Raw genomic sequence first — 24,981 nt, 5'->3', positions numbered from 1 at the left:
GTGCAAGTCCCTGTTATGGGAAATTCTAGTTCTTAAAAGGTGGCTTTTTTTCTATTATGTTTTCTTTCTTTTTCCATCCTCCCCAATCTATTATGAATTAATTTTTAATTTAGATCTTAGACTAATTTTAGATCTTAGAGCAGTTTATATCCAAAGGGACTGTTTTCTCTTTAAATTAGTCATTAGAATGACAAGTACATTTTTTTGGTGGTTCAAAAGTGAATTTGCTGTTGATGGTTGGTGTTCTCGTTTTGTTTCATAGATACCTGAAATAATGCATTCCACTTCTTGAGCAATGTGAAGCAATCTTTCTTTTACAGGTTCACTGGCTTTATAGGATCACAAGATAATTCAGGTTGGAAGGGCCCTCAGGAGGCCATCCAGCTCAACTTTCTGCCCAAAGCAGGGTCATTAAAGAGGTCAGATGAGGTTTTGCAGGGCTTTATCTAGTTGCGTCTTGAAAACCTTTGGGGAGAACATTGTAACTTTACAGTCTGCTCCACTGCCTGACTGTCTTCATTGCAAAAATGGTTTTTTTGTTACGTTCAGTCCGAACCCTTTTTCTTGAACTCACACCTATTTCCTCTTGTCCACTCCCAACATATACCATAGTAAAGAAACTGGCTCCACCCCCTCATTAGCCTACTGGGCAACTGCAATCAAGTCCCTCCAAAGCCATCTCTTCCCCAGGCTGAACAAGCCCAAGTCCCACAGCTCCTCTTTACAGACACTTTTCCAACCCCCTGATTACCTTGGTGGCCTTCCATTGAACTCACTCCAATTTATTAATATCTTTTTGTTATTTGGGGGCCAAAACAAAATAGACACTAAATAAAAGCAGGTAATCACTTCCTTTAATTGTCTGGCTGTGCTCTTGTGAAACAGCTCAGGATGCTGGCCATCCTTGCTGCCAGATTACTCTGCTGGCTCATGTTCAGGTTTCTACCTTTAGGTCCTTTGGAGCAGAGTGCTCCCTAGTTGGTCAGTAATGCTGACCCTGTGATGCTGCAGGAAGTTATTCCTCCCCAAAAGCAGGACTTTGCATCTGTCCTGCTGAAATTCCCATTCTCAGATCTGTTCTTCAGCATATCAACTGGTCTCTCCAGTTTGATGTCATCTACAGGTTTAATGAGAGCACACTGCAGAGATCAGGGTTTTTGGTAGCTCTGCTCTACTGCTATTGCTTTCTCCTTTTAAGTAGCCAGAAACCATGAAGAATTAAACCTAAAAATTTGCTTTATCACATTAGTCTGTCCAGCTGCTGCATGCACACGTGTCATAGACTCGTCAAGTCATGCAGTTTGGAAGGGACATCCAGAAGGCATCCAGCCTAGCACCCTGCTTGAGGCAGGTCCAGATAGACCAGGCTCTCAGGGCTGTGTCCAGCTGAGTTTTGGATCAAGTTCTCTATCATTGCAGATGCAAGGATGGAGATTGTACAGCTTGTGTCAGCAGAACTATTGTTAGACCAGATTTCCTTGCTGCTTTAGGCAGGATCTGTGGGGAATGTGAATGCAGGTGCAGATGGGGCTGAGTAGACAGTAAGCATCAGTAGCAGACCCAAACCATACTTGTTAGGAATATTTCTTAGATGAAGGAAAATTCTCCAAGCTGGATGTTGTAGATATTGGCTATAGGATGTTCTCAGCTGGACTAACTTTTAATTAACTCAGTCAGAAGCTGTTTTTTGGGAAGTGGATACCACAGAGACTTTTTTCAGCCAACATTTTTAATGACTTATCAGTGACAGATTAAAAAAAAAAAAAAGAAACCTCTTTATTGGATTCCTGTGCTTGATTGTGCTGTATTCAAGACTTAGGTTTTTATTATGGTTCTGCACCACAACTAGGCTGAGCTTTTGATTGGCACTCTAAATAACTTTTGGTTTTTTTCACCAGTGGCCATTTATTTCACCATGAGAAGTTTTTCAGTGCATGTGTTTGTCTTCTGCTTAAGTCACTTGCAGCAGTCCTCTGGGATGTATTCTGAGCTTCTCCATTGTTGACAATTTATATCTTGCCTGTGAGACAAGTTATTCATAAGTGTAGGGCTTGGCTTTTGCTATTATGCTGATGAAACCCAGATTTATATTTCACTTAAACTGGATATTGATTCTCCTGTCTCTGTATTTGAGGCTTGTTTGCTGGATATAAAATTTTAAATGCAACTGAATTTCCTCCAGCAGAATGCAGTTAAAATCAAAGTGCTGTGCTGGGACTCTCTCCAGCATTTTTGGAGATGTTGAGATTTAGTTCAATGCTCTAATAGCTTCTTTGGACCTGAAATCAGGATTTTTGAATCTGGGAATTTTTGGGAATTTTTTTCATTGGGGTTTGTTGGTTTGTTTTGTTGTATTTTAATTTGCTTGTTTTCCTGGAAACTTCAGGTGAATATTAGGTTTTATAAAACCAGGTGCAGAAGTTGTACTTCCAGAAATGATGACATTTAGAAGCTCATGCTGACAAAAAGGGCTATGCCCCCAAAAATGCTTAGGTCACTGTTCTTCAAGAAAGTACGTTTATACTTGAAAGAGCCAGTTCTGCTTGAGCATATTAGCACTTGCTAGTTTGCAGTGGGGTTTTAAGTGGCATACAGTGCCTATTTCCATACTTCAAAACACTAAGAACTCTGAAACTCCCTCTGTTGGTCTAGTTGTACATTTAGATACTTGCGTATTCTAGGGCATCTTTTAGGTGTTTGTTGTAATTCTGCCTGATATCCCCAACTCTATTAACTGTGTACTATTGCATGATCTCCTGAAAATCCCCCTGATTAAAACAAACACTATCACTCATGAGGCCCAATGAGTTTGCAAGCACAATCCTTTGTTTCCTGGAGTATTTCTGAAACAAGAGTGTGCAGGCCCTCCTTGGGAATCATTGGAAGTGGTGTGCAATGTTACCATATAGCATCCTATAGAGTCAAACCTCTTTTTCTCAGCTAAGGGAAAGCTCTTCTGAGCAGAGACCTGTGGCATTTAGTGCAAAGCAGAGCTGTCACAGTATGGTGTGATTTCCATGCAAATGCAGTATCACTCCTCCACAATTACACTTAATTGTGTTCTTAAAACTGCTTCTTTAGATTAATGGCTTAATGTCTTCCTGGTTTAGGACACATCCGTATTTCTATTTGGCAGGCACAGAACATGTAAAAGACAGAAAATTACAATTGTCCCTCTTCAGAAAGGTTTATGGCTCCCTGCAGAGTTTATTCTCCAAGAGGACTATTCAATGCGCCAAGACAGGGTCTGCAGTGCTGGAGGTGTCTGCCTCTTACCACTGTAAGAGGAGCAGCATCCCTCCTGTGTGTGGAGAGTCCTTCTCACCCTCCTGTTACTGCAGTCAGCTGAAGGGTCTAGGAAATACCCCAAGACACACCAGGGTAAATATGTATTGGGTCCTCTCAAAGAGAAAACAAATAATATCCTGACTTTGGAGAGAGGAGAGATAACAAGAACAAAAATGGGTGCAAAGTCATGAAGACTAAGGAAGGACCAACTACATGGGGTGTAGAATATGTTGGCCCTATTGGTCATTTTCCAATGCTAGGAAGGACACTTGGTTTACCAGCCTCTCTATCACTTTGTTGACTGAGCTCCAGCTTGTGCTGATTAGTCACTGACAAACAGGTCAATGACTTCTGCAGTTTAAAATCAGATAAAACTGGTTTTCTGGTTGACCAGTGATGGATAGTTACCCATTTGTAATATCCCTCATATCTGACTCCTCTTCATTCTTTAAATTCCCCATTTCTTCCCATCTCTCTGACAGAAAGATGCACTGCGAGGCAGTGACATTAAAAAAGTAGTTCTTTCTTCCATTCCCTTCTTGTTATTTTGTTTGCAAGATTGTTTTTTCTTAAGAGGTTTCTGCTTCCAATTAAAGATAATTTCTCATACTACATCTGCATTAGACTACCCCGCTTGCCCTCAGCTTCTGAAAAGTAAAGCAGAGATAACTATGCAGATATAACTATTTCACTGATGCTGTGATGATACCTACTCTAGATATCCTTTTGCAGAATGAGATACTTCCTTTCCCCTAGCAGAAAAGGGCCATTTGAAACCACGTATTTTTGTTCATTAAGCCCCACCTCAAGCAGTGTGTTTCTCTTGTCAAACATAATCTTCAATTCAAGTGTGTTGATGCAACAAAACCTTTAATTTTTTTTAAAATTAAATATGGATACTAGACTGGATTTGTTGGCGTCTGGGTTTACCAGTGAGGCTCTTGCAGTGCCACTCATGCAGGACCCTTCTCAGTAAATTTTGGTTCTGACATATTCAAAACCATGGCAAGCTATCCTTTAAAAATACATTAGTGTGAGTACCAGGGGAAAATATACTCCAGGGCTGTAGATATTTCCTTGATATTATTTTCTTGATTGTATCTTTTTATTTATGAGGCATAATTCATGACTGCTGAAAAGCAAACTAAAATGAGTGATGACTAACTGCAGCCAAAGTAATAAATCAGAAGCAAAGAAAGAAGTGGTGATTTTGATCGAATCTATTGAATTAGCTGTTGCCCTTAGCCATTACAGGTATTGGAAAGACCTTTTAATATCTGCTTATCTCTCTCATGGGAACTTGGTAACTATCTCATTATATACCCACAGGAAACAAATTATTTAATTTTCTATCTTTTAGAGTTAAACCTTTTTATATTTCTCATTAATTACTGGCATTATACTATGTTATATGGAATGAGCTTCTTTTAAAATTTGGTAATTTTTTTTAAGTCCCAAAGTTTTTGCCTATTGTCTTTTCCTTTTCCAGAACAGGTTTAGTAGTTTTATTATTAGCATTTGAACAGTGGAGATGAATAGCAATGTTAAGAGGCTCTAATTAACACGGTACTAGAAATGTGGATCTGAAATCCCATTATATGTCTGTGACCTCCATAAGGAGCGTAACAGTGTTGAAGAGGGAAAAGTATGGGAAAATCTAGCAATCAGGAAGCACACATTTGATTACTGCCTTCTTGTTCCCCTGTTCATGAATGAATGTGATACTTTCTTTTACCTTGCCTTTGCTCTGTCCAGCATAAACTGCACTCACTTTTTAAACTTTCTGCTTTGCTAATACCTGCCTGATACTGAAGTGCTCAGATGTGAATACATTATCCTAATGCTGAATGCTAGATTTTGGTAGATAAGCTTTGTGCTCTGAGCTCTGCTGACATCACATAAGTTACTCCAAATTAGCCAGCCAGTACAACAGTCAGTTCACAAAGACTTGTGAAGGATGCTGCAATTGATGGTGAGAGGGAGGTTGTTTGGTTTTCTTTCATTTCTTTCATTTCACCAGCCAGGATTGTGGTCTTTTCAATTATCTTGAAGGTTGCTGTTTGAACATAACCAAAAATTGAGGGCTGTGTTTCTGACTTTGCTGATGTCACATCTTATATGACCCTAAAATATCTTACTATATTGGAAAAGAATTACACTGTGAAAACTCTGCATTTATGTAAGTGTAAGGCTAGAAATTGAACAAATTTAAGTGAAAAAATCCAAAGCAAATCCTTAAAGTAGTGCTGGGTCTTTGAGGTCTCCATGAAACAGCTTTAGAAAGAGAGGAGCAGTACAAACTGCTCTGCTACCATTTGTCTCTCATGGCATGTGCCAAGCAGTGCCAGCATTGAATCCTTTTTGGAAAGACCAGCAGTCACAGATGTGTAGAGTCTTTGCTTACCATAAGAGCAGAGATCCAAGTTGTACCTGACTCTTACACACAGAAGTAGAGTTACGTGCACATTTAAAAGGGCTGGCTTGTGGTTCTCCGGAATCTAGAGCCCTCCGTAACTCCCTACAGCACCGAGCAGTGCTCAAAGCCAAGGAGAGGTGGTGACTTACTAATGAGACTTCCTAAGGCAAAAGGCTGTTTTCTGAGTGTCTGAAAGAACTTGATGCAAGCTGCTGACACATTCAGAGCTGAGATCTTGTCCCATCACAGAGACATCTGTGATGGACCGTAGACTAAGCGCAGTACAAAGTGGCACAAGGCACAGTGCCTGTTGGACATGGAGGGAGCCAGAAGCTACTGCTGGTTGGTAATCAGCTCTTTGGCTTGCTCTCTTGTAAGCAGGAAGGATGGGAAGCATCTGGCCTCTGTGGTATGCACAGTATACCAGCTATTCCTGACCTGGGAAGTCAGGAGCAGCTCAGGACTGCTGCCTTCATTGAGACAAGCTGCCCCCAGCACCCTTCTGCCTGGTGACATCTCTGCAGTTAGGGACAGTTTCACATTCTCCACAGCCTCTTCACTGCCTGAGGGTGCCCTTTGCAGGAGTTTGAGTTCAAAACAAAGTTTCCTTGCTACAGATATGGGGTTTCAAGAATGTTATAGCAGATGAATCTGTGTGGTTCAGGGATGGAAGTCATCTCACGGGCTTCTTCCACTGTCAGCATCTACAGTAACATAATTATTCTGTATCTATGCCCAAGGTGATTTTGGTGCCCTTGTTTCTGCCCTTATGGCAGAAGCTGTTGGCTCTACTAAGCCTGAACAGGCTCACTGTGGTAAGGTGACTCTTCTCAGAATGTCCTGTTCTGCTTCTCATAAGCTTTGCCCCTTCTTTCTACACCGATGCAACTTGAGGTTGTCCTGTGATCATATTGAGTGAGTGATTAGAGGTTTCTTCCAGGAACAAGGATCTGTGAAGGCTCTATTTATGGTGGAAAAAAAACCAAGCTTAGTTACCTGTAACTGGAATTTTTCAGTTCTCTGAATATATGCTCTCTAGAGAGTTTTCTCCCCTCTCTTCTCTCTCTGGCTCCACTTCAAAGTGCAGTCTGAGCTAGGGGCCAGCAGATTGATAAAACATTAATTAGTAACCCTTGGTAGCTGATTTCAGAGCCCTCTCCTGGTTTTTTTGGGACAGTGCCTTTAACAGCAATACATCTTTTGGCAGGGTGCTGAGCCATGCACCATGATGTCAGACTTAATGCTTTTTGAGGCAGAATATTCAGAAAGTCAAGCTATAAGAAACTTTTCTTGGCTTTCTTCTCTTTATGTTTTGTCATTTAATACATCCCTAAGGTGTGATTACTTCTTGTTTGCTCCATGCTCCCATGTGGTCTTTCATAATTGTAAGAAGGTAATACTACTGCCTGTTAGACTCTTTATATTTCTATATGAATGTGATTAAATATTTGTGATGCTGATTATACCACAGTTTATAAAAATTGTTTGTGACTGCAAAAAGCTTTTTACAAAAGCCTAAATATGAAATTTCAGTTTAACCAGGCTAGCCAGGCAACAGCTTCCATCCATGACTGTTTAGTGTTTTCGACTTCTCGAAAAGCCATGACCTCTGATTTTAAAGACACTGCTCATTGTGGTTTCTGTTGCCATGCTGCCCCTTTTTTCCTGCAAAGAAGTGGCTAAACACCAGCATTTTCATCTGCACTCAGTTCTGTGGATTTACTGCCCCAGGTTTCCAAACACTGACCAGGATTTACTTGGGCAGCAGTTCTCACAGGGAAATATTTTTATAACCATCCATCCTTTTACAGATGGTTGAGCAGAAGCAAAGGGAGTTAAGGGACTCCAGCTTAGGTCAGTGTAAATCTGGAATTCAGATCCTCAGAAGTCCTCTTTAGCTGTCACAGCTGTCTCAGAAGCTGGCATTACAGACTCACAGACACCAAGGGGTTTTCTGCTGGACACATGTCTTGGCAGGGCTGAGTAGCTGGTGTCTGTCTAGAAGGCATGCTCAGACCATGTCTGTCTGTCAGACCCACACAAACATGGCCATGACCTCAGCCTTTTTTTCCAGAGAGTTGGGCATGTGGCAGCATGGTGTGGGCATCAACTCCCCTTTGACCTCTATAGGGAAGCATCCCAGGAACAGAAGGGTCATCCACCTCTGGACATTCCCACTCCAGAGGGGCAGCAGGCCCGACTGCCTCTGGTGGAGCATGTGATTGAAGCTCAATTACCTGACTCTCGAAGGAGTCCTTTAACCATTTACCTGTAGTATGGAAGGGGATGAGCACAGAGTCACAGAATCTCCTGAGTTGGAAGGGACCCACAAGGATCATTGAGTCCAACTCCTGGCCCTGCAAGAGTCACACCATGTGCCTGACAGCATTGTCCAAATGTTCCCTGAACTCTGTCTGGCCTGGTGCTGTGACCTCTTTCCTGAAGAGCCTGGAGTTCCAGTGCCCAACAACCCTTTGGGTGAAGAACCTTTTCCTGATATCTGTCCTAAAACTCCCCTGACACCGCTTTGTTCCCTTGGAACATATCACTGGTCACCAGAAAGCAGAGATTGGTGCCTGCCCCTTTGCTGCATCAAAGGAAGGAAGGAGGAAGCTGCAGGACATGGTTAGGTGTCCCCTCAGTCTCTTCCAGGCTGCACTGGATTTGGATTGTTCTTACAAAATTATTATTAAAACCCCAGGCCATACTAATGACCCCAGACCTGGCAATGGGGTAACAATAAACTGTTGTGTGTGTGGACAGCACCATCGGCTCAGGAAGGGTGCTCAAGTACAAGAGGCCTTGTCACATAATTCTCAGCTAAGAAAGGAGATGAAAATGCATCAGGAGCCAGGTAAGGAGTATCTGCATGTCGCTGTCACCCCCCTGCTCACACAAGCAGGACATTCTTTCCTCAGTTGGGCTCCCAACCCATAACTGTGGTGTCTGATACAGGCCACTGCAGTGGTGAGGAGGGAAGGCAGCGGTGCTTTTCCAACAACATTGCTGTTGCTTTTCTGGTTTCAGCCCATTCCCAGGCTCAGAGGAACCAGAGACTCATATGCACATCATGTTCCCATTATTCTGTGCACAGTTTTCAAGGCAGGATGTGTCTTTGTCTCTATTTAAACAATTCAAAGCTGCTGGCATCCAGTAATGAATGCAGCTGTGGAAGCAGAAGTCGGCACTGGGACAAGAGATGGCCTGCCCACTGTCATTATCCTACTTTTCTCTCTTTCCCAGGGGTGACTCCTCTGACAGTAGAAACATTCAGGAATTCCAAGCGTTCTGTTTTGCTCTTTTACTTCCTCCAAAATGCACAAAATAGGAGACCAAATGAGATAATGGGGAACAGAGTGTCCCAGGGTCAGAGGGACTCATCTCTGCTATAAATCTCCTAGTTCTGTGGCACAAGAGGACCACATGCTGCTTGGGATGCGGAAGAAATTCTCACTCTGTTCTGTGACAGTGGCATTTCTGGCTTCTGGTCCTTTCCTAGTAATAGGAAGAGGCTCCTTGGGGAAGTAATCACAGCACCAAGCCTGAAAGAGTTCAAGAAGCATTTGAACAATGCTCTCAGGTACATGGTGTGACTCTTGGGAATGGTCCTGGGCAGGGCTAGGAGTTGGACTCAATGATTCTTGTGGATCCCTTCCAGCTCAGCATATTCTGTGATTCTTTGAATTAAGACTTCTTCCTGAAAGAAGAGGTGTGACACCTACAATAGGTGAGGGATTGATGAAGGGAAGAGTTGCCATCCAACCCTCGGTGAAGTGTTTGCTTCCCAAATGAGTAGCATCCCTCTCTCCTCCAAAATTCCTTGGCAATCCCATTCTGAAGCTGAATTCCTGTGCTACAAGGAAGGCTCGATTCCTAACTCATCACCTTCACTTTTAGCTGTGGGCAGCTTGCTCAGCAGGTCAGGCCCAGCACTGTTACGCTCCATGCTCATTAAGGCCACAGCCTGGATATAACTGGAGCATTTGAGCCCAGGTAAGCACTGAGCCAGTGCCAGTGCCACACTGAGAGCTGCTCTTTCCATATGTGTTTTATTCTTTCCACAAAGAAATATGACCCTGGAAATGAATGACTGTGGGTAAATCTTTGTAGCAGCTGGAACTGAACTGAGATACAGGGTTTGACCTACTACAGTAAAGTGAGCAGTTTGACTTTATGAATAGTTCACAACAGAGATGTATTACTGATTCCACTGAAATGAAAGTGCTTTGGCTGAGCTTTTTATTGCAAGGCATCATCTGCACTTAGGATGGTTCTGTACCTTACTGATGGAATCAAGCAGGATCTTTGGATTTGTAATTGACAGAACCACAGCCTTCAAAGCCACTTTAGTTGTTTTGTATCCGTTTTCCTTCCCCAGGCTCCTTGTAAAGTGTCCTGTGTTCTTGGAAATTATTATCGCAAGTTGGAATGATTCAGGGTCAGTTCTGAAGATCTCTTAATTCTAAACCTCCTGGTTTTTTTCAAGACATAGTCCCACCATTCCCTTCCCCAGGACCAGTGCCCAAAGTAGATTGCATAAGAATGAGTTTTACTGTAGTTAGAACTGCTCGACATGAAAGCTTACTAAGGAATACTTGTACTAAAAATCGCTCAGACAGTCCTCTTGTATTGCCATTTAGATCTATCATTCTGATTGATCACTATGTGGTTGGCTAATATTGAGTCTAATTTAACCCTATATGCTCATGCATCCATCTATTCTGTCTATTGTTCCTGACATTCTACAAATTACTTACTCATGCAAATGATGACCTAAGGCAACCTTTTATGATATTCGTGTTTAATTATACAAATGCTTTTTGATAAATAAGATTATACATCCTTCCATATGTTTATTCAGTCCTTGATGAAAGCAAAATTTAATTTTCATGCAGATTTGTTGGAGAGTGTGTTTAATAAGTGCTGAGTTTTATGTAGTCTGCAGATCACTCTGGTTTTGGGTAGCTGACAAAATCAGTAGGCATAGTTCATAGAGACATGTGGGTTTTAATCAGGCCTAATTCAAGCTGCTAATTTTTGAAATTTTGGAACTGAAGTCATTGTCTTTGGGCTCATGCAATAAAGCAAATGTTGTTGTGAAAATAAATGAGAGATGCTGAATTAACTATACACTTCAGTGGGCTTTATTTATATTACAAGTTACTGAAAATATTGCCAAATAACTGATATATTAATATTTTTAGGAGAGGGAGGTTCCTGTAAAGCTCACTGGTTCTAAAGAGTAACTTGAGTTTGGCTTATGTGATTCAGTCAAGGTGACTGTAACTGTTAAGCATCACCCAAGGCCACGCTGAATTCACTGGGGCTACCTGCATACATGAAGAAAATGTGCAGAAGGGAGAAATTTTCAGAACCTGATATGAGTGTCTTTGTTCAGATGTCGTTAAAAACACTGTTCTTGTTGATTGCAGCTCCTCCAGGAGTCCTCTTGGCATAGTGTGACACAGACAGTGGTAGGAATTCAGAGTGTGGGGAGCAGGTATGAAGAAGACACAGGAGCACACACTGCCTGAGACATGACTTTTGCTTCTTTTTCCTAAGTGTGGCAGTGGGAAATATTCCACCCTTCTGTTAAAAAATTACTGTGTCAACAAAGATGCTGACTGGCCATCAAGGGACATTTTCCAGGAGTGCCATTGCACCGTGTTTCACCCAATGTCAGTAGAGCTGCAGTAGCCCCTCTGGCTAACAGCAGATGTTTTGTGGGCTTGAGTTCTTTGCTAACAGTTTCTTTGTTTTGTGTGGAAGGTGTGGTCAGTAAACTCGGTGGGCCGGACGCCAAGCAGCTGGTCCCGCTGCCGGACAGGCCCTGCCCCTCCCGAGGGCCTGGGAGCTCCCCTCCTCAACACGGTGGCATCCACTGTGGCTGTGGTGAGCATCAGCCCCCCTCTTAAGCCTAACGGGGTGGTCAGTATCTACAGGCTGTTTTCTAATGGGACCAGAGGGACTGATGTGGTGGTGAGTATTGTCAGCACTTTTTCTGTACTTCCATTTGTATTTTCAATTTTGATATTACAAGCTGCTACTGTTGGTCGCAGACTGCCTTCCTCTCCTGGCCTCCCATGGTTAGCTGCTCTGCCATGCACTGTCTTGTCTGTGAGCTTAAGCTGTCTACTGATTTCACATTACCCATTTATTCCTTCCAGTGCACTTGGCTGTGTCTGTGTCTGATTCAGCCAGCTCGTCCCATTGGTGCCTCATGGCCTTCCTTTTCCATTCCCTCACACCTGCCATGCTGCTGGCTCGGCTCTGGCTCTGGCTCCAGCATCAAGAAGTACCAAGCGCTTCCCTTTGCTTGCTTGACTCTCTTCTTCTTATTTTTTGCTGAACTCTGCTGAATCACATGCTGCCAAATGAGAGCAGATGTTGCCCCTTGTTGGTGTTTTCTGCATATTTTTATTTCTTTGGCTTCAAAAAAGCTATACCAACAAATGACTACAGCAAAAAGGTGAAGTGGCAGTTCCTGTGAGCAGTTTCAGAGCAGGGCACTGTTTCCTTTGCCAGAACTGCCAGGTCTCCCTTGCTGAGCTTAGGAAAGTGTCCTAAAGTGTCTGTTTGAATGCAGAACAGCATCATGTTGTCTCTTGACTCAAATGTTCCTACCAAGAGCACATTCTCCAGTCTGGGAGTCACCTGACCCACCAAACACAGTGGTGTCATGCTGCCCAGCACTGTTTCCTGCATCCACATTGAGGAAGCTTGTGAGATATGCATGATTATTTGCTAGCATGTTTATCATGGAGCTATTTTCCACATTAATTTATTTTCTGCTTCAGTACCATTTATCCCAGAGTCCTCCTTTAATGGCATTCAGCTTCTCTGTTGCTGAGAATGACATTTGCAGTTGACATACAGTGGTCACAGCTCAACTAAAGATGTCCTAAGGCCACGGATGGCGTGCTCTTTTCCTTTGAAGAGTGTCCTTTAACTTCATAATGGGAGAAAAACAGAGTTCCCATTACACAACAGTAGCATTAGTGTCAGATTTAAAGAACATGCAGAATCTTCTGCCCATCTTCTTCTGGGGTTAATTCACCTCCATAACTCTTATTTAGTTCTTGTTGTGCTTGAAGTTGTGAAGTTCCCTCTTAATTTTTGCAGTTGTCAGAAGGGACAGCCACCCAGCAGACAATACATGGGCTAAAACCTTTCACCACGTACTCCATTGGCGTGGAGGCCTGCACCTGTTTCAATTGTTGCAGCAAAGGACCCATGGCTGAGTTCACCACGCAGCCAGCTCCGCCCTCAGAGCAGCCTCCGCCTCAGATCCGCACCGTGACCTCCAGGAACGCCTCTTTCCAGTGGAGTGCCCCTCAGTCACCCAACGGCATTGTCACCAGGTAGGAGCTGCCACCCAGCTGAGCCTGCACCCTTGGCTGGAGGTAGTACCATGACAGGGTCTCTGAGGCCAAGAGGACTCCAAGGTGTTAAAAGTCTCTTTTTCCTGGCCCCATGATTGAAGAAGTTGAGATTCCTCAGCTCTGGTTTTCAAGGTTGTTTATTTTCTCTTACCTATTACATTCTTTCTCCAACCCACTGAGGTCTGTCTGGCAGGTCAGTTCGTGGCACGCTTGCAGCCCTTGGGATGGTGTTAGTTTTTTATATTAAGAACTACATATACTTTATTTACAATAGTTTTCCAATACCTATCACCTATGTTAGACAGTCTGTCTCTACTCTAAACCAATCCAAAAGTGTCACCATCACAGCAGAAGATGGAGGCTAAGAAGAAACAGAAGGAAGGACAGGACATGCCCAGATTCCTCCATCTTGCCCCTTGAATCCCCATTCTAAAACCCCAAAATTCTACTTTTTCACCCTGTGACAAATTAATTACCATTCTACTTAAACTGTTGTGGCTTGTACATCTTCATACAAAGCTGGTAATTTTTTCCATAGTTAAAATCAAAGGCACAGGTGTCTTTGACTCTGTGCCAAGGTCTCTGAGCCCCCTGCTAGGGTCTCAAGCCACCCAGGGCAGTCAGAGGAATGTCCTGGGTTCCGACAGTGCCAGAAAAATGTGAGCTCAAATTCTATGGCTGAGGGCACTGAACGGTTGTGGCAGTCATTCTCCTTCCTTGTCATGTTGGTGGTGACATTCCCTGTAGCCTGAACACCTTCTGGGAAGTTTTTACATTATGAGCAAAGAAATATTTTTGAAGGAATGAGCAGTTTTACATACAGTGATTGCTTTCCTCCTGAGCAGGATGCTGGGGAGGATAGAGATGGAAAGGGTAAGCTACTGTGAGTGAAGGTGGTTGTCTGACAGCTGTGATTGTGTAATGAAATAGTTACGAGTTCAACTGGCAGTGATGAGAGAGCTGCAATCTGGAGTTACTTAGGCAAAAATCCTGACTTGCGGAAGAGGGCAGCAAGGTAACAGGCTTGTGACCTCAACAGTGAGTGTGACTTACCACCACAATTGCCCAGTTATCTGACAGTTAGGACCAAAATCTCCAAGAGTAAAACAGGGATCAGGTCTACTTTCTACTCCAGTAGCCAGACAGATAGCAGTTAGGACAAAATGTGGGATTGGCTTTTATGTTTTTTAGGGCCCTTCATTCATCAAAATCTCAACTTTGTTCTCAGCTACGAGCTCCACGTGTACATGGCGTGTCCTCTGAACCTACAGCCAGCAGTGAAGGCTTGCAGTCCTGGCCCAACTGAGGTGAAGTACACAGGGAAAGGACAGAGTGCCAACGTGTCCAATCTGGAGCCTTACACGACTTACAACCTGAGAGTTGTGTCCTACAACTCTGTTGGCAGTAGCGCCTCTGAATGGATTGGATTCACTACAGAAAAGGAGCGTGAGTATGAGAAATGGTTCACTGACCAGTCATGCCTGTTTCTGAGAGCCAAATTACTTCCTCACCTCTGGGAGAGAGGATGTCCCCAGACACCTCTTCTTCCCTGTCCCTGGTCACTGTGTCTCTGCTGAACATTCATTGAAATTCTGCTCTGGGGCTTAACTGCTCATTCCTTCAAAAATATTTCTTTGCTCATAATCTGATGTCACATCCTCTATCTTGGGAGCCTGAAGACCTTTTATTTTACTGAAAATGGGCAGCAAAGCTGCAGAACATAAAATGTTCGAGTATTACCAGAAGGCTGATGTGTAGTAATAAATATACTGCCATAAATAATCCCTTGGAAAAGTGGAGATCTTGAGAGAGACCTGGTGATTGTTTTCAGGAATAATCTTATTGTCCTAATTCCTGCCACACTTCTGCTAGGACTCATAAAAGTTTTCCTTGGATACCATCTGCATGACTGGATGCTTGTGAACACTGAAGTAAGAATTTGTTGCTGTCCAACCACTGCAGGCAATGCTTTGAGGCCATGTGGTGGTATGCATGGAAATTAAACATGCCTGTGCCTACAGGCAGAATAGATTTTGCCATCAAAACTGAATTTGTAGTAGTCTAACATCAGCTTTTATTAAAAAGATCTATAGTGCTGTAGCCAGAGTCATTCCATAACAGATGAGATGGGCATTTCATCTCAGTCTGTCAGGTTAGGGCAAAGACGATGTTCACTTTTTATCTCATGTCAGGATTTCAGAATCACCCTTCTAAAAATCCCTTTTGCATCATTTGATAGTTCTGCCAAGTAATTACTCAAAACCTGTAATCTGATACGTCCTTAGCTGCAAATTTCAGGTGGAACAGGCCCAGATTTTTTTTAATGTTACCACTGAAAAAAAAAACCCACACCAAAAACAAAGGGAAAAAACCCACAAAAAGATAACCAACCAAACCAAAAACCAAACAAACAAAAGAAAGATCCCTTATGTCCAAAACTGTGTTTTATTAAATTGCAAGTTAAAAAGCTGGAAAATTATTATGAACTTTTAAAATTGAGAAAATTATAGGGAACTGGTGAGACACATAAAAGAAAAGGATTTGAAAGCAATTTTTAATCCCCCACCCACTAGGTCCAAAGTCCTCTTCTTTCAGTTTGCTTTTCTGCCTTGCTGAACTCTTCACACCAGGTTTCCAGAGTCCCTCTCTCTGCCTCCTTCCTTGAATCTCTCAAACTGCCTCCTCTTGCCTCGAAGGCTTGCTTTAGTGACAGTGGGCAATTAGCAGCAAAGTGCAGCTGGACAAGCAGCTTCCTTATGAAAAAAACAGCAAATATGGGGCAGATGGCTTAATGGCAACACCACAAGAAAGGACCACCTCAAACTTAAATGAAGGTTTTTGTCAGCAAGCTGTTGAGCCCAACTGGTGAACTCTTCCTCCCTGAAGTGAGTTCTGGGTTTCTTTTCTGCCTGTCTGCCATCTGTTCTCACTTTTCTGAAACCCCATGTTTTCATGTAGGCGCATGTGTTTAAGATGATCTCAGCAATTTCTTGGGGCTTGCAAAAGAACCCTCTTCATAGCAGTTCCCACAGCCCAGCCTGCTGCAGTCAGGCTTGCACAAACTTCCTGTGTCTCCCTGTCCTCTACCTTAAGCTGGAACTTAATTTATAGAGTTTTAGTGTCAATACCACATACACAAAGGGAAAGGAGTTCAGTATTTGATTTCAGGATATATCTCTGCTTTCTCAGTGCAGAGGCTGGCATGCTACAGCAGCTTTTTCTTTTCTCCTTGTATCTTCCCTAATCATACACATGGATATGAGACAGAGGGGGAGTGCATGGGGCAGAGAGCTTATAGTCCGGAGAATCTCTTTCTCTTCGCTGTATAACTCAGTCACCAAATCACTTCTAGCCTATTGGCTAGAAATTCACAGAATTCACAGAATTGAGCTCTTTTTCCTTGTTCTGCAGCTCCTCGGTACATGGCTCCGTTCTCCGTGGTCAGCAATTTATCCGTCATCCACATTGACTGGAGCCGCACCTTCGTGCTGAACGGGCGCCTGAAGGAGTACGCGCTGACGGAGAGCGGGCGCCGCGTCTACAGCGGCTTCGACACCGAGCTCTACCTGCCAAGGACATCTGACAAAAGTCAGTTTCCCACAGCTTCCTCTCTGGGAGAGTCTGTTGAGCAAAATTAATAATATAATATGCTGAACTTTAAAAAAAAAATTCTCCATTGCAATCCCAAGCTAAGCCCAAAGGAGCGTACAGCCACACCAAAAAGTATCTAAGGAAATCCTTGAAAAAAAAATCCATAGAGCTAAGCTTTTTCTTAAACATTATACCTGACTGGGTGAGACTGTTTTGATTCACAATGACAGTCAAATCCTGAAGCTGTGTTGCAATTCCATCCTTCAGGGCTATAGTCAGGGAAATGTATAGAAGTCTTCAGTTTCAGGAAAGACTGGAGCTTGAATTTTCATTTGAATCAAATTAAGTCAGTAGCTCTTGGAACCAGCCATGTTTTTAATACAGTTTCATTTTAGAAATTTGCAGTCTTTAAAATAGAAGGAAATTATCAACAGGGGGGAAAAGGAGAAGAAAAAGAAGCAAGAAAAATGTTTTCTGTTTTTCTGTTTTGATGACGTTGGAATGTCGTATGTCAAAGAATTTTGTAATTTATTTTTTGTCTTACTGATTACTGCAATGGTGCTAATGCTTTATTTGTTTTTATTCAAATGTTCTTAATATGTTTGTTTTAGCCATGAATAAAGTATGAGGGATTTAGGGCAAAGTGATGACAAAATTGAAAGTTGCCAGTTACATTTGAAGGGGAAGAATTGAGTAGTGAAAGAGGAACATAATTTGTAGCAACATCATAGTGATGATTGCTTGTGAGCCGCCATGATTCATATTTTAGAATTTCAATACCAATGTGTAAGGAATTGTGAAGCTTTGATATGGGACTCAGGTGGATTATGATGGGTTATGTGCTATTCCTGCTTTGTTTTTTTACACCTGGCTGTTTGTTGGTAACTAATGGTGAAAAAGCAGCACCTAAAGAATTTTTATTTCTACTGCTGACAGTATTTTCTAATTTTTTTTGCTCAGCCTTTTTGTTTCAAGTGACCTGCATCACTGATGAAGGGAGTGCCATGACGCCGGTCATCAAGTACAACGCTGGAGAGGGAGTTGGTAAATATATGAAGAAATTGCCTAGCACCTGTTCATTTGATGTGTTTGTGCTTAAAATTTGGTATTAGTGCATGCCAGGCAGGATGGCATCTCACTGCAGGAGCTTCCTTAGTACCTTGTTTATGAGGTATGAAGGTAATGTGCTTTTTTTGCCATGTATGGATTTCTGTTCTTTACATCACAGAGTTTTTGAGTCCTTTAGGTTGCAAAGAACCTTTAAGATCACTGAGTCCAACCATCATAGAATTATAAAATGGTTGGCTTGGAAGGGACTTTAAAGATCATCTACTTCCAAACACCTGCCATGCAGGACAAATTCCACTCAACCAGGTCAGTCAAAGCCCCATTCTGCCTCGTCTTGAACATTTCTAGGGGTTGGACAATTCTCATGATAGCTTCAGATCCTCTCCTCAGATATGTAACATTTTTAATTTTATTTTTATCTAAGTATATTGCTCTAAAATATGGTGCTTTTTTCTGCTAAGTTTCTTGTTTGAACTGTTTCTAACTGAATTAATTAACTGGTTAAATGAAGTTCTTTTTTGTGTAGCATCTTGTTCAGCCTTTTAAAATAGCTCTGCCTTATATTTGCAATTAGTCTTTGCTCTACATTTCCCTTATATCCCTTTTCATGCTTTCACTCCACTATCCTGCAGAATTTCAGGCAAGACTGCCTTAAAAGGCATTACAAAATGTTTCCAGTTGCTTTACATCCACCACCTTCCACGCTCTGCCCTTTGTTCTTTTGATTGCTGCTTTTACTCGGAGTCTATTGAAAACTTGAATGGCACTGCAGGCAACTTGCAGAGGAGGCTTGCAAGCAAAGGTGTTGAAAATTCCTTGTCCAAGGGTTTGGTTATACATGTAGGATTCCAAATAGCCAGGAAATACTGTCATTGAGATTTCTTACAATTTTGTTGTGTATGAGCAAAGCCAGCCAAGTGACTGGTTTATTTACTAGCAGGTGGGGAAAGGAATAGTAAAATGTTTCATGTTGCTTGCTTTTGTATTAATGTATTAAAGTCTTCCTCCCTCTCTTTTGTTAACTGCACAGGCCTGTAACTGCACAGTTGTTTTGGAGAGAATGTCCTCTATCTGTACCGCTCTGAAATTACTGTAGTAATTTCCACTCTTCAAGGTTACTTGGAGAACCCTTTTTTCCTCACATTCCACCACCACCACCTCCTTTCGGAAGAGCTGCTGATGCAGTGGTGATTTCCAGCCTAAGCAGCAATGCCAGAGCTTTAAGCAGGGTCTCTTGAGGGTAGTAAGTTTTTTATTGCAGCCCGCTAGCATATTGAACCATTATGCCACCTTGAACATAAGTGCAAATAAGCACATGACGACAAAATTACTTAAATTTCTGCCTAATTTATTAGCAAGGAAAGGGATGGCATATTGTTAAATGCTTCTTGAAATAACTGTCCCTTTCTCCCCTAATCCCTCTTTTTACAGGTCTGATCTTGACAACACCTGGAGAGAAGGACAAAGCAGAATCCAAACGTGCAAAATTCTACAACGAGTTGTGGTTTGCAGTGCTGATGGTAGTTCTAGGTTTGATCCTCTTGGCTATTCTTCTCTCCTTAATTCTTCAGAGGAAGGTCCACAAGCAACCCTATGCACGAGACAGGCCTCCTCTAGTTCCACTCCAGAAAAGAACATCACCAATGAGTGTGTATTCATCAGGTGAAACCCATCCGGTATGTTTGGAAAAATGCAACCAGTGTACATCCATGATACCTGCCCTGTCAGACACACACACAGACTTTTTCTTCCTCCTTCCAACAGTTTCTTGCACACTTGGTTACCAAATGGAGGCTGTTTAGTGTAGGGAAAAGACTGTCTAGTCCCTTATGGGCCATATCTGTGTGGGCACACAGAGCAAGGTTACAAGAGCTTAGTCCAAACAGAGCCCTGGGACGCCTGGTCTGCAGGCCATGAAATGCTTCTGATGCCTAAGACAAACTTTGGATCTGGAGTCGCAGAAAATGCAAAGCCATTGCTGTCACCTCATGTTAGCTGACATCTGCAGTAGAGCTGAGAAGTCTTTGGCATACTGTGAGAAGGTAGATGATAAAATGTGCTTTTCAGGGGAACCTTTCATGTGTTCCCAGCTGCCTGCTGTGGATGGCTAACCAGGATCAATCTGACAGCTTTGTCAGATATCCAGGAGATATGCCTGCAAAGAACAAGACTTAGGGAGAGGCTTTATTTCTTGCCAGCATCCATCTACCACCCAGCTAGACAAGCTGCATGCCAGGAAGGTTTGGAGTAGAGTGAGAGTAATCAGGGAAAAAGCTAGGGAACTTCACAAAATGCACGTATGCATTTGTGCACATGGACCCACAGTGGGACCATCAGAGAGGTAGGAGGAGGGCTGCTGGGAAGTGATAAAGAGGAAGGCTTATGCTGAGAAGTTATAATTCTGAAAAAGAACACATAAAAAACACATTCCGTCATGTAGCAGAGTAGTAGCGCTATGCTACCCATTGAAAAAGCAAAACAAAAGGAATATGGCAGTTGTTATGGGATTGAGAATGGGAGCAGCCATGCCTTCCATTTTCATGCTTCTTGCAGGCACAGGCCATGAGATGATTCTGCTTGTCACTTCTCAGCTTCTTTTTCCTGTGAGTGCCATCAAGCAGCATAGTGACTCCTGCATCCTTCACGCATTCTGTTCCTTCTTGTCTTGGTGCCAAGACACTGCATCTGTGCCTCGACCAAGCTCTTGGAAACAATGGGATTTCCAGTGTGCCCCTTCTCCTTGCAAAGGCTAAGAGCATAAGAAACTTTTTTTTTTTTTGGTCTCGTGGTTTTGATTCCTTTTCCTCTACAGTCTGTCATGTTGTGTTATTCCTCTTGACTTTAAAATGTCTTTGCTGTTGGCATGCCTACACAATTCCTTTTCGTGTTCCTACTCTTTCTTTTCTTTTATTTTTTTAATTTTTTTTTTCTCTTTCTTCTTCCACCAGCTCATGGACTTAATAGAAAGGAAGATTTCTAGTGCAGCAGTTGAAGGACTGATCTGAGAAGTCAGGACAGAGCTACTATGGACCAGCAAAATTGCTTGTTTTATAATTGTTAGTGAGGTGGTGGCAAGCAATGCTGGCTGCTCACACAGTACTTGACCACTTAAAAATTAAATAGTGCCCGGTCTTTGCCAGTTCCCCTACTCCCCCACATCCTGCTGCACTGCTCTCCCTCACAGAGCTGCAGCCAATTTACACCCTCTGTCAGGCACACCTACACTGCAGCTTGCTCTGCCCTAATGCTTTTCCTCCCTCTCTTTAATCTCAGTTTGAAACTATTGCTGACACGTCCGATTCATCAAGCAGCGTCACTCTCAAAAGATACACGATGCATTTTGAGGTAGAGTCCTCAGCTTGCAGAGTGACACAGTGTGGTGTGTCAGATGACCCAAGCATGCACAAAGGCATCTGACACTGCATGTTTCTCCTGGTGGGTGATGATTTTTCCCCTGGTTATGAAAAGACCTGCAAACATCCTATTGCTGTGTAAGTCTAGGCTATCATTCTGGTAAACAAAAATTTTGGACTTCTGCTTATTGATACTTAAAAAAAATTAGGAAGAAGAAGAAGAAAATAGAAAAATGGAGAAAATTCTGGTTTAGTGTCGGTGGGGTTTGTGTTTGTTTTTAATGATATGATTGTTCTATAGCTGGGAAAAGTCTGGGCTTTTTTTTCTTCTGTTTATGACTGCATGATTTTGAGGCAGGGTTTTTTCTGTTCCCTTCTACTCCTGCTTTGGTTTTGTTCAGCAAAATTATTTAAAACCGTGCCCTTTATTTTTTTTATTCATTACTTTGTGTCTACCTCACAGGGACTGGGAGATACGAAAATCCCAGGGTCTGGTTCTCCCACGAGCAACCGCAGTTTCCGTCTGGCAGCCGGGGGCAGGAGGCCGAGTCAGGGCCAGCTGAGTCGCACGTATTCCCCTGCCTCTCTCCATCGCAGTGTCAGCCAGCTGCTCAACCTCTATGACAAGAAGACTTTTGATGAATCACCTTGGGATGCCATCCTTCACAACCATCGCACTACTGGCCGTGGCTTGGTAAGGGCTCCTGCTCCTCTGGGATGCTGCTGTGCGTCACCTGCTAGAGATTTGTCTGTTCTGTTGGAATAATGAAGAAGTCTAAATGTCATGACTTCCTGGAGATACAGCCAAAAGGCCTAGAAAGACATGGCCATAGCTTAGATCCTCAAAATTCTTCAAGTCTCCTGTTCTCTTCTAGAGTTGCAGGTGATCACACACTGCTCTTATAGGATACAAGTGATCCACGTGCATCTCTATGGTTTCTGTTGAACTAAACTCCATGGTTATCAAGGAAATGCACTTTGAAGAATTCCCTTCTATTTGGTGGTTTTTTTTTTCTATGCAATTCAATAGATTTTATTTAGGTAATTTTATTAATAGGTCTGTTTGTATTTGAGGTAGAATTGATTTAAACTTTTTTAAAATAAATTTTTGATATGTATTATTGGGGTTTTGTTTTTGTTTATTGTATATAGGTGTTTAGATTGGGTAGAGTTTGATTGGCTGCTGGAATTTTGGATATTAATTAATTAGGTCCTTGTTGTTAGATGTTTTTAAATTTTAAAAGATTTTTTATTTAATGTTTTTATTGATTTTATTTAATGATTTTTAATAGTTTATTGTATTTTGAAATTTTATTTTATTTTTTATTTTGTTTGTAGTTGGTGTATGGTAGGGGATATGATATATTTATTTAATGTTACGGGTTTTGATTTAGGTGTTGATAGGATTGTTTTTGAAATCAGTTTTGTTTGATTTAATTTTTTAGGGGTATTATATTTTTAAAGGATTTATTTTTAAGGTTTAGGATGATGTTATGGGTTGTAGTGTGAGGTATAGGGTAGCTTTTTAGTTATTTTGTGGTGGTTTTTATTATTGGGAGTATATAGTGCTTATTTTGGGGTGTTTGGGGTAGTGTGATGTAGTTAATTTAGTAGGTTCATTATATTTATATTTGGATTACTGTTTATATTATAAAGGTTTTAATTGTTTGGTTTGTTTGATGGTACTGTATGTTTTATAGTTATAGATAATTTGAAAAATATTGTTTATGGTTAAATTTAGTTTTTTGTTTTGGATTTATTTATAGGTGGTATTTTTTGAGGATTTGAGGTATTATGAGTTTATTGAGTTAGGAATAATTTTTTTAGGGGGTGTTAATTTAAGTTTCTTTTTTATTTTTTTGGTAGTTTGATTTATTTGTTTGTTGTTTTGGTGGTTTTTATTAGTTTGATTTTTGGGGATATGGGTATTCATATGGTGGATTTTTATAGATAGTTTTTATTTTAATAGTGATGTTTTTTATTTTTTAGTAGTTTAAATTAATGTTAATTAGGTTTTTTAAGTTACTTTTATAGAGTACTGGTTATTAGTTATGAATTAGTGTAAATGCAGAGTTTTGGGGGTTTTTGATAATGTTTTGACAGAGTTGAATGGTTTTGAGTTTAGTAAGTTGGTTTGACTTATGGTTTTTTTGGTAGTTTTTGTAATTTGTTGTGTGGGTTTTATATGATTGGTTTTTATTTTTATTTTATTTTTATAATGTGATAAGAATTATTAGTAACAACCATGTAATGTGATTTTTTGTTGTTGGTTGTATGGTGGACTTCTTTAGTTTGTGCTATTTGTTTTTCGTTTTTTTTGTTTATGAGATTAAAGTTTTTATTTTTAGGTTAATTTCTATTTTTAAAAGTTAAGAGTGATTTAGTTTTTTATGTGTGTTGTGCGATGAGGGGTAATTTATTTAGTTTATGTAGTATTGGTGGTATGGTGGGTAGAGAGAATTTTTGTTGTGAATATTTATTTTTGTATTGGTAGTTTGGGTGTTAGGAGGAGTTGTATTTTGATGCTGATTATTTTTGAGGTGGTTTGGATTTTTTTATAGGTTCTTAATTTTATTTGTTGTTGTTGGAGTGTAGTTGGTTTTAGATTTTTTGTAATTTTGGTTTTAGAATTTTAGTAGTTGATTTTGAGTTTTATTAGGTATTTTTTGTTAAAGGTTTTAGGATAGATTATGGGTTTTGATTGTAAAGTAGAGCACGTATTTTATATTCGGTTTTGATTTGATGGGGTTAAGGGTTATTGTATGAGTGATTGTTGATTTAGGTAAAGGTTTGTTGTTTAGGGTTTTATTGAAAGTGGTTTTTTGTGGGTGATTAGGTAGAGAGGGTTTATAATTTGGTTGTACTTAGAAATATGTGGTTTTTTACAAGTTTATAGTGTTTAGGAAAGTTTGTGGGTTGTTTTTGTTGGTTGGTGGAGATGTAATTTTGTTGATGATATTGGTAGGAATTTGATGTTGTTTATTTTGTTATTTTATTTTCAGGAATTGGATTTTTTAAAGGTTTTAAATTTTATTTTTTGGGGAATTTGGATTTTTTTTAAATATTTTAAAAATATTGTTGTGGTTTTTTTATATAATGTTATTGATGTATTGTAGATGTTGAATTTTACTTTTTTTTAGTGTAGTTTGGATTAGTTTATGGTCGATGGTGGGATTGTGCTTTTATTTTTGGGGTAGTTGGTTTTAGGTGCATTGTATATTTTTTAATGTAAAAATTGTGTGTTAGGCATAAAATTTGAGTTATTTTTGGATAAGAGAATAAGTTTAGGGATTAGAAAGGCATTAAAAGTTTTTAAAAGTTTAGGGATTAGAAATATATGAAAGTTTTTGTTTTGAGAGATTATGAATTTAAATAATATGGTTATTGATTGCTTCATTTTATTACAGAGTAAATATAATTAAAATGTAATTAGTATAGGGTTTTTTATTTTTTTGATTAGGGGTTGGGTGTAAAAAAATGCATTGGCAATGTTAATAGTGGTATATTACTTAGTTGTTTTGGATTTATTTTGGAGTTTTAATATGTTTGGTAGGGTAGTGCTTAGTGGTGGAGTTACTTTATTTAAGGTATGATAGTCTATACTTAATTTTTTTTTTTTAGATTTGTGTATAGGTTAAAGGGGGTTGTTGAAGGGTGAGTGGGTTTTATTGGGGTTTTTTTTTGGCTTTTTGAGTTATGGATTATTTTGTGGATGGGGATTGTGGCATTTTTAGCTGTTTCGTATGTTGGTGGTACACTGTCAAGATGGCAAGTGGTAGTTGTTGTTTTTTTATTTTTCAGGGTTTTATTGTAGATAGGTTTTTTCAGTTTAGGTAAGGTGTTTAATTGCTTAATGCTCTTTGTTTTTATAGCCACTATCTCA

General features: G+C 40.8%; 1 protein-coding gene across 1 annotated transcript in view; it reads left to right on the top strand.

The window, feature by feature from the left end:
* Positions 1 to 24,981, top strand: part of USH2A (usherin) — a 372,312-nt gene that overhangs the window by 345,872 nt on the left and 1,459 nt on the right. Inside the window, exons 65-71 of the mRNA XM_039697803.1 lie at positions 11,474 to 11,683; positions 12,827 to 13,065; positions 14,315 to 14,532; positions 16,498 to 16,674; positions 17,638 to 17,721; positions 19,177 to 19,421; positions 21,562 to 21,792. Of these exons, the coding sequence (XP_039553737.1) occupies positions 11,474 to 11,683; positions 12,827 to 13,065; positions 14,315 to 14,532; positions 16,498 to 16,674; positions 17,638 to 17,721; positions 19,177 to 19,421; positions 21,562 to 21,792 (1,404 nt within the window). The remainder of the gene's footprint in view (positions 1 to 11,473; positions 11,684 to 12,826; positions 13,066 to 14,314; positions 14,533 to 16,497; positions 16,675 to 17,637; positions 17,722 to 19,176; positions 19,422 to 21,561; positions 21,793 to 24,981) is intronic.

The sequence above is a fragment of the Passer montanus genome, unplaced genomic scaffold (assembly GCF_014805655.1).
Source record: "Passer montanus isolate IOZ18808 unplaced genomic scaffold, ASM1480565v1 scaffold12, whole genome shotgun sequence".
In the NCBI taxonomy this organism is placed as follows: Eukaryota; Metazoa; Chordata; class Aves; order Passeriformes; family Passeridae; genus Passer; species Passer montanus.
This window is presented reverse-complemented; position numbering and strand designations above follow the sequence as displayed.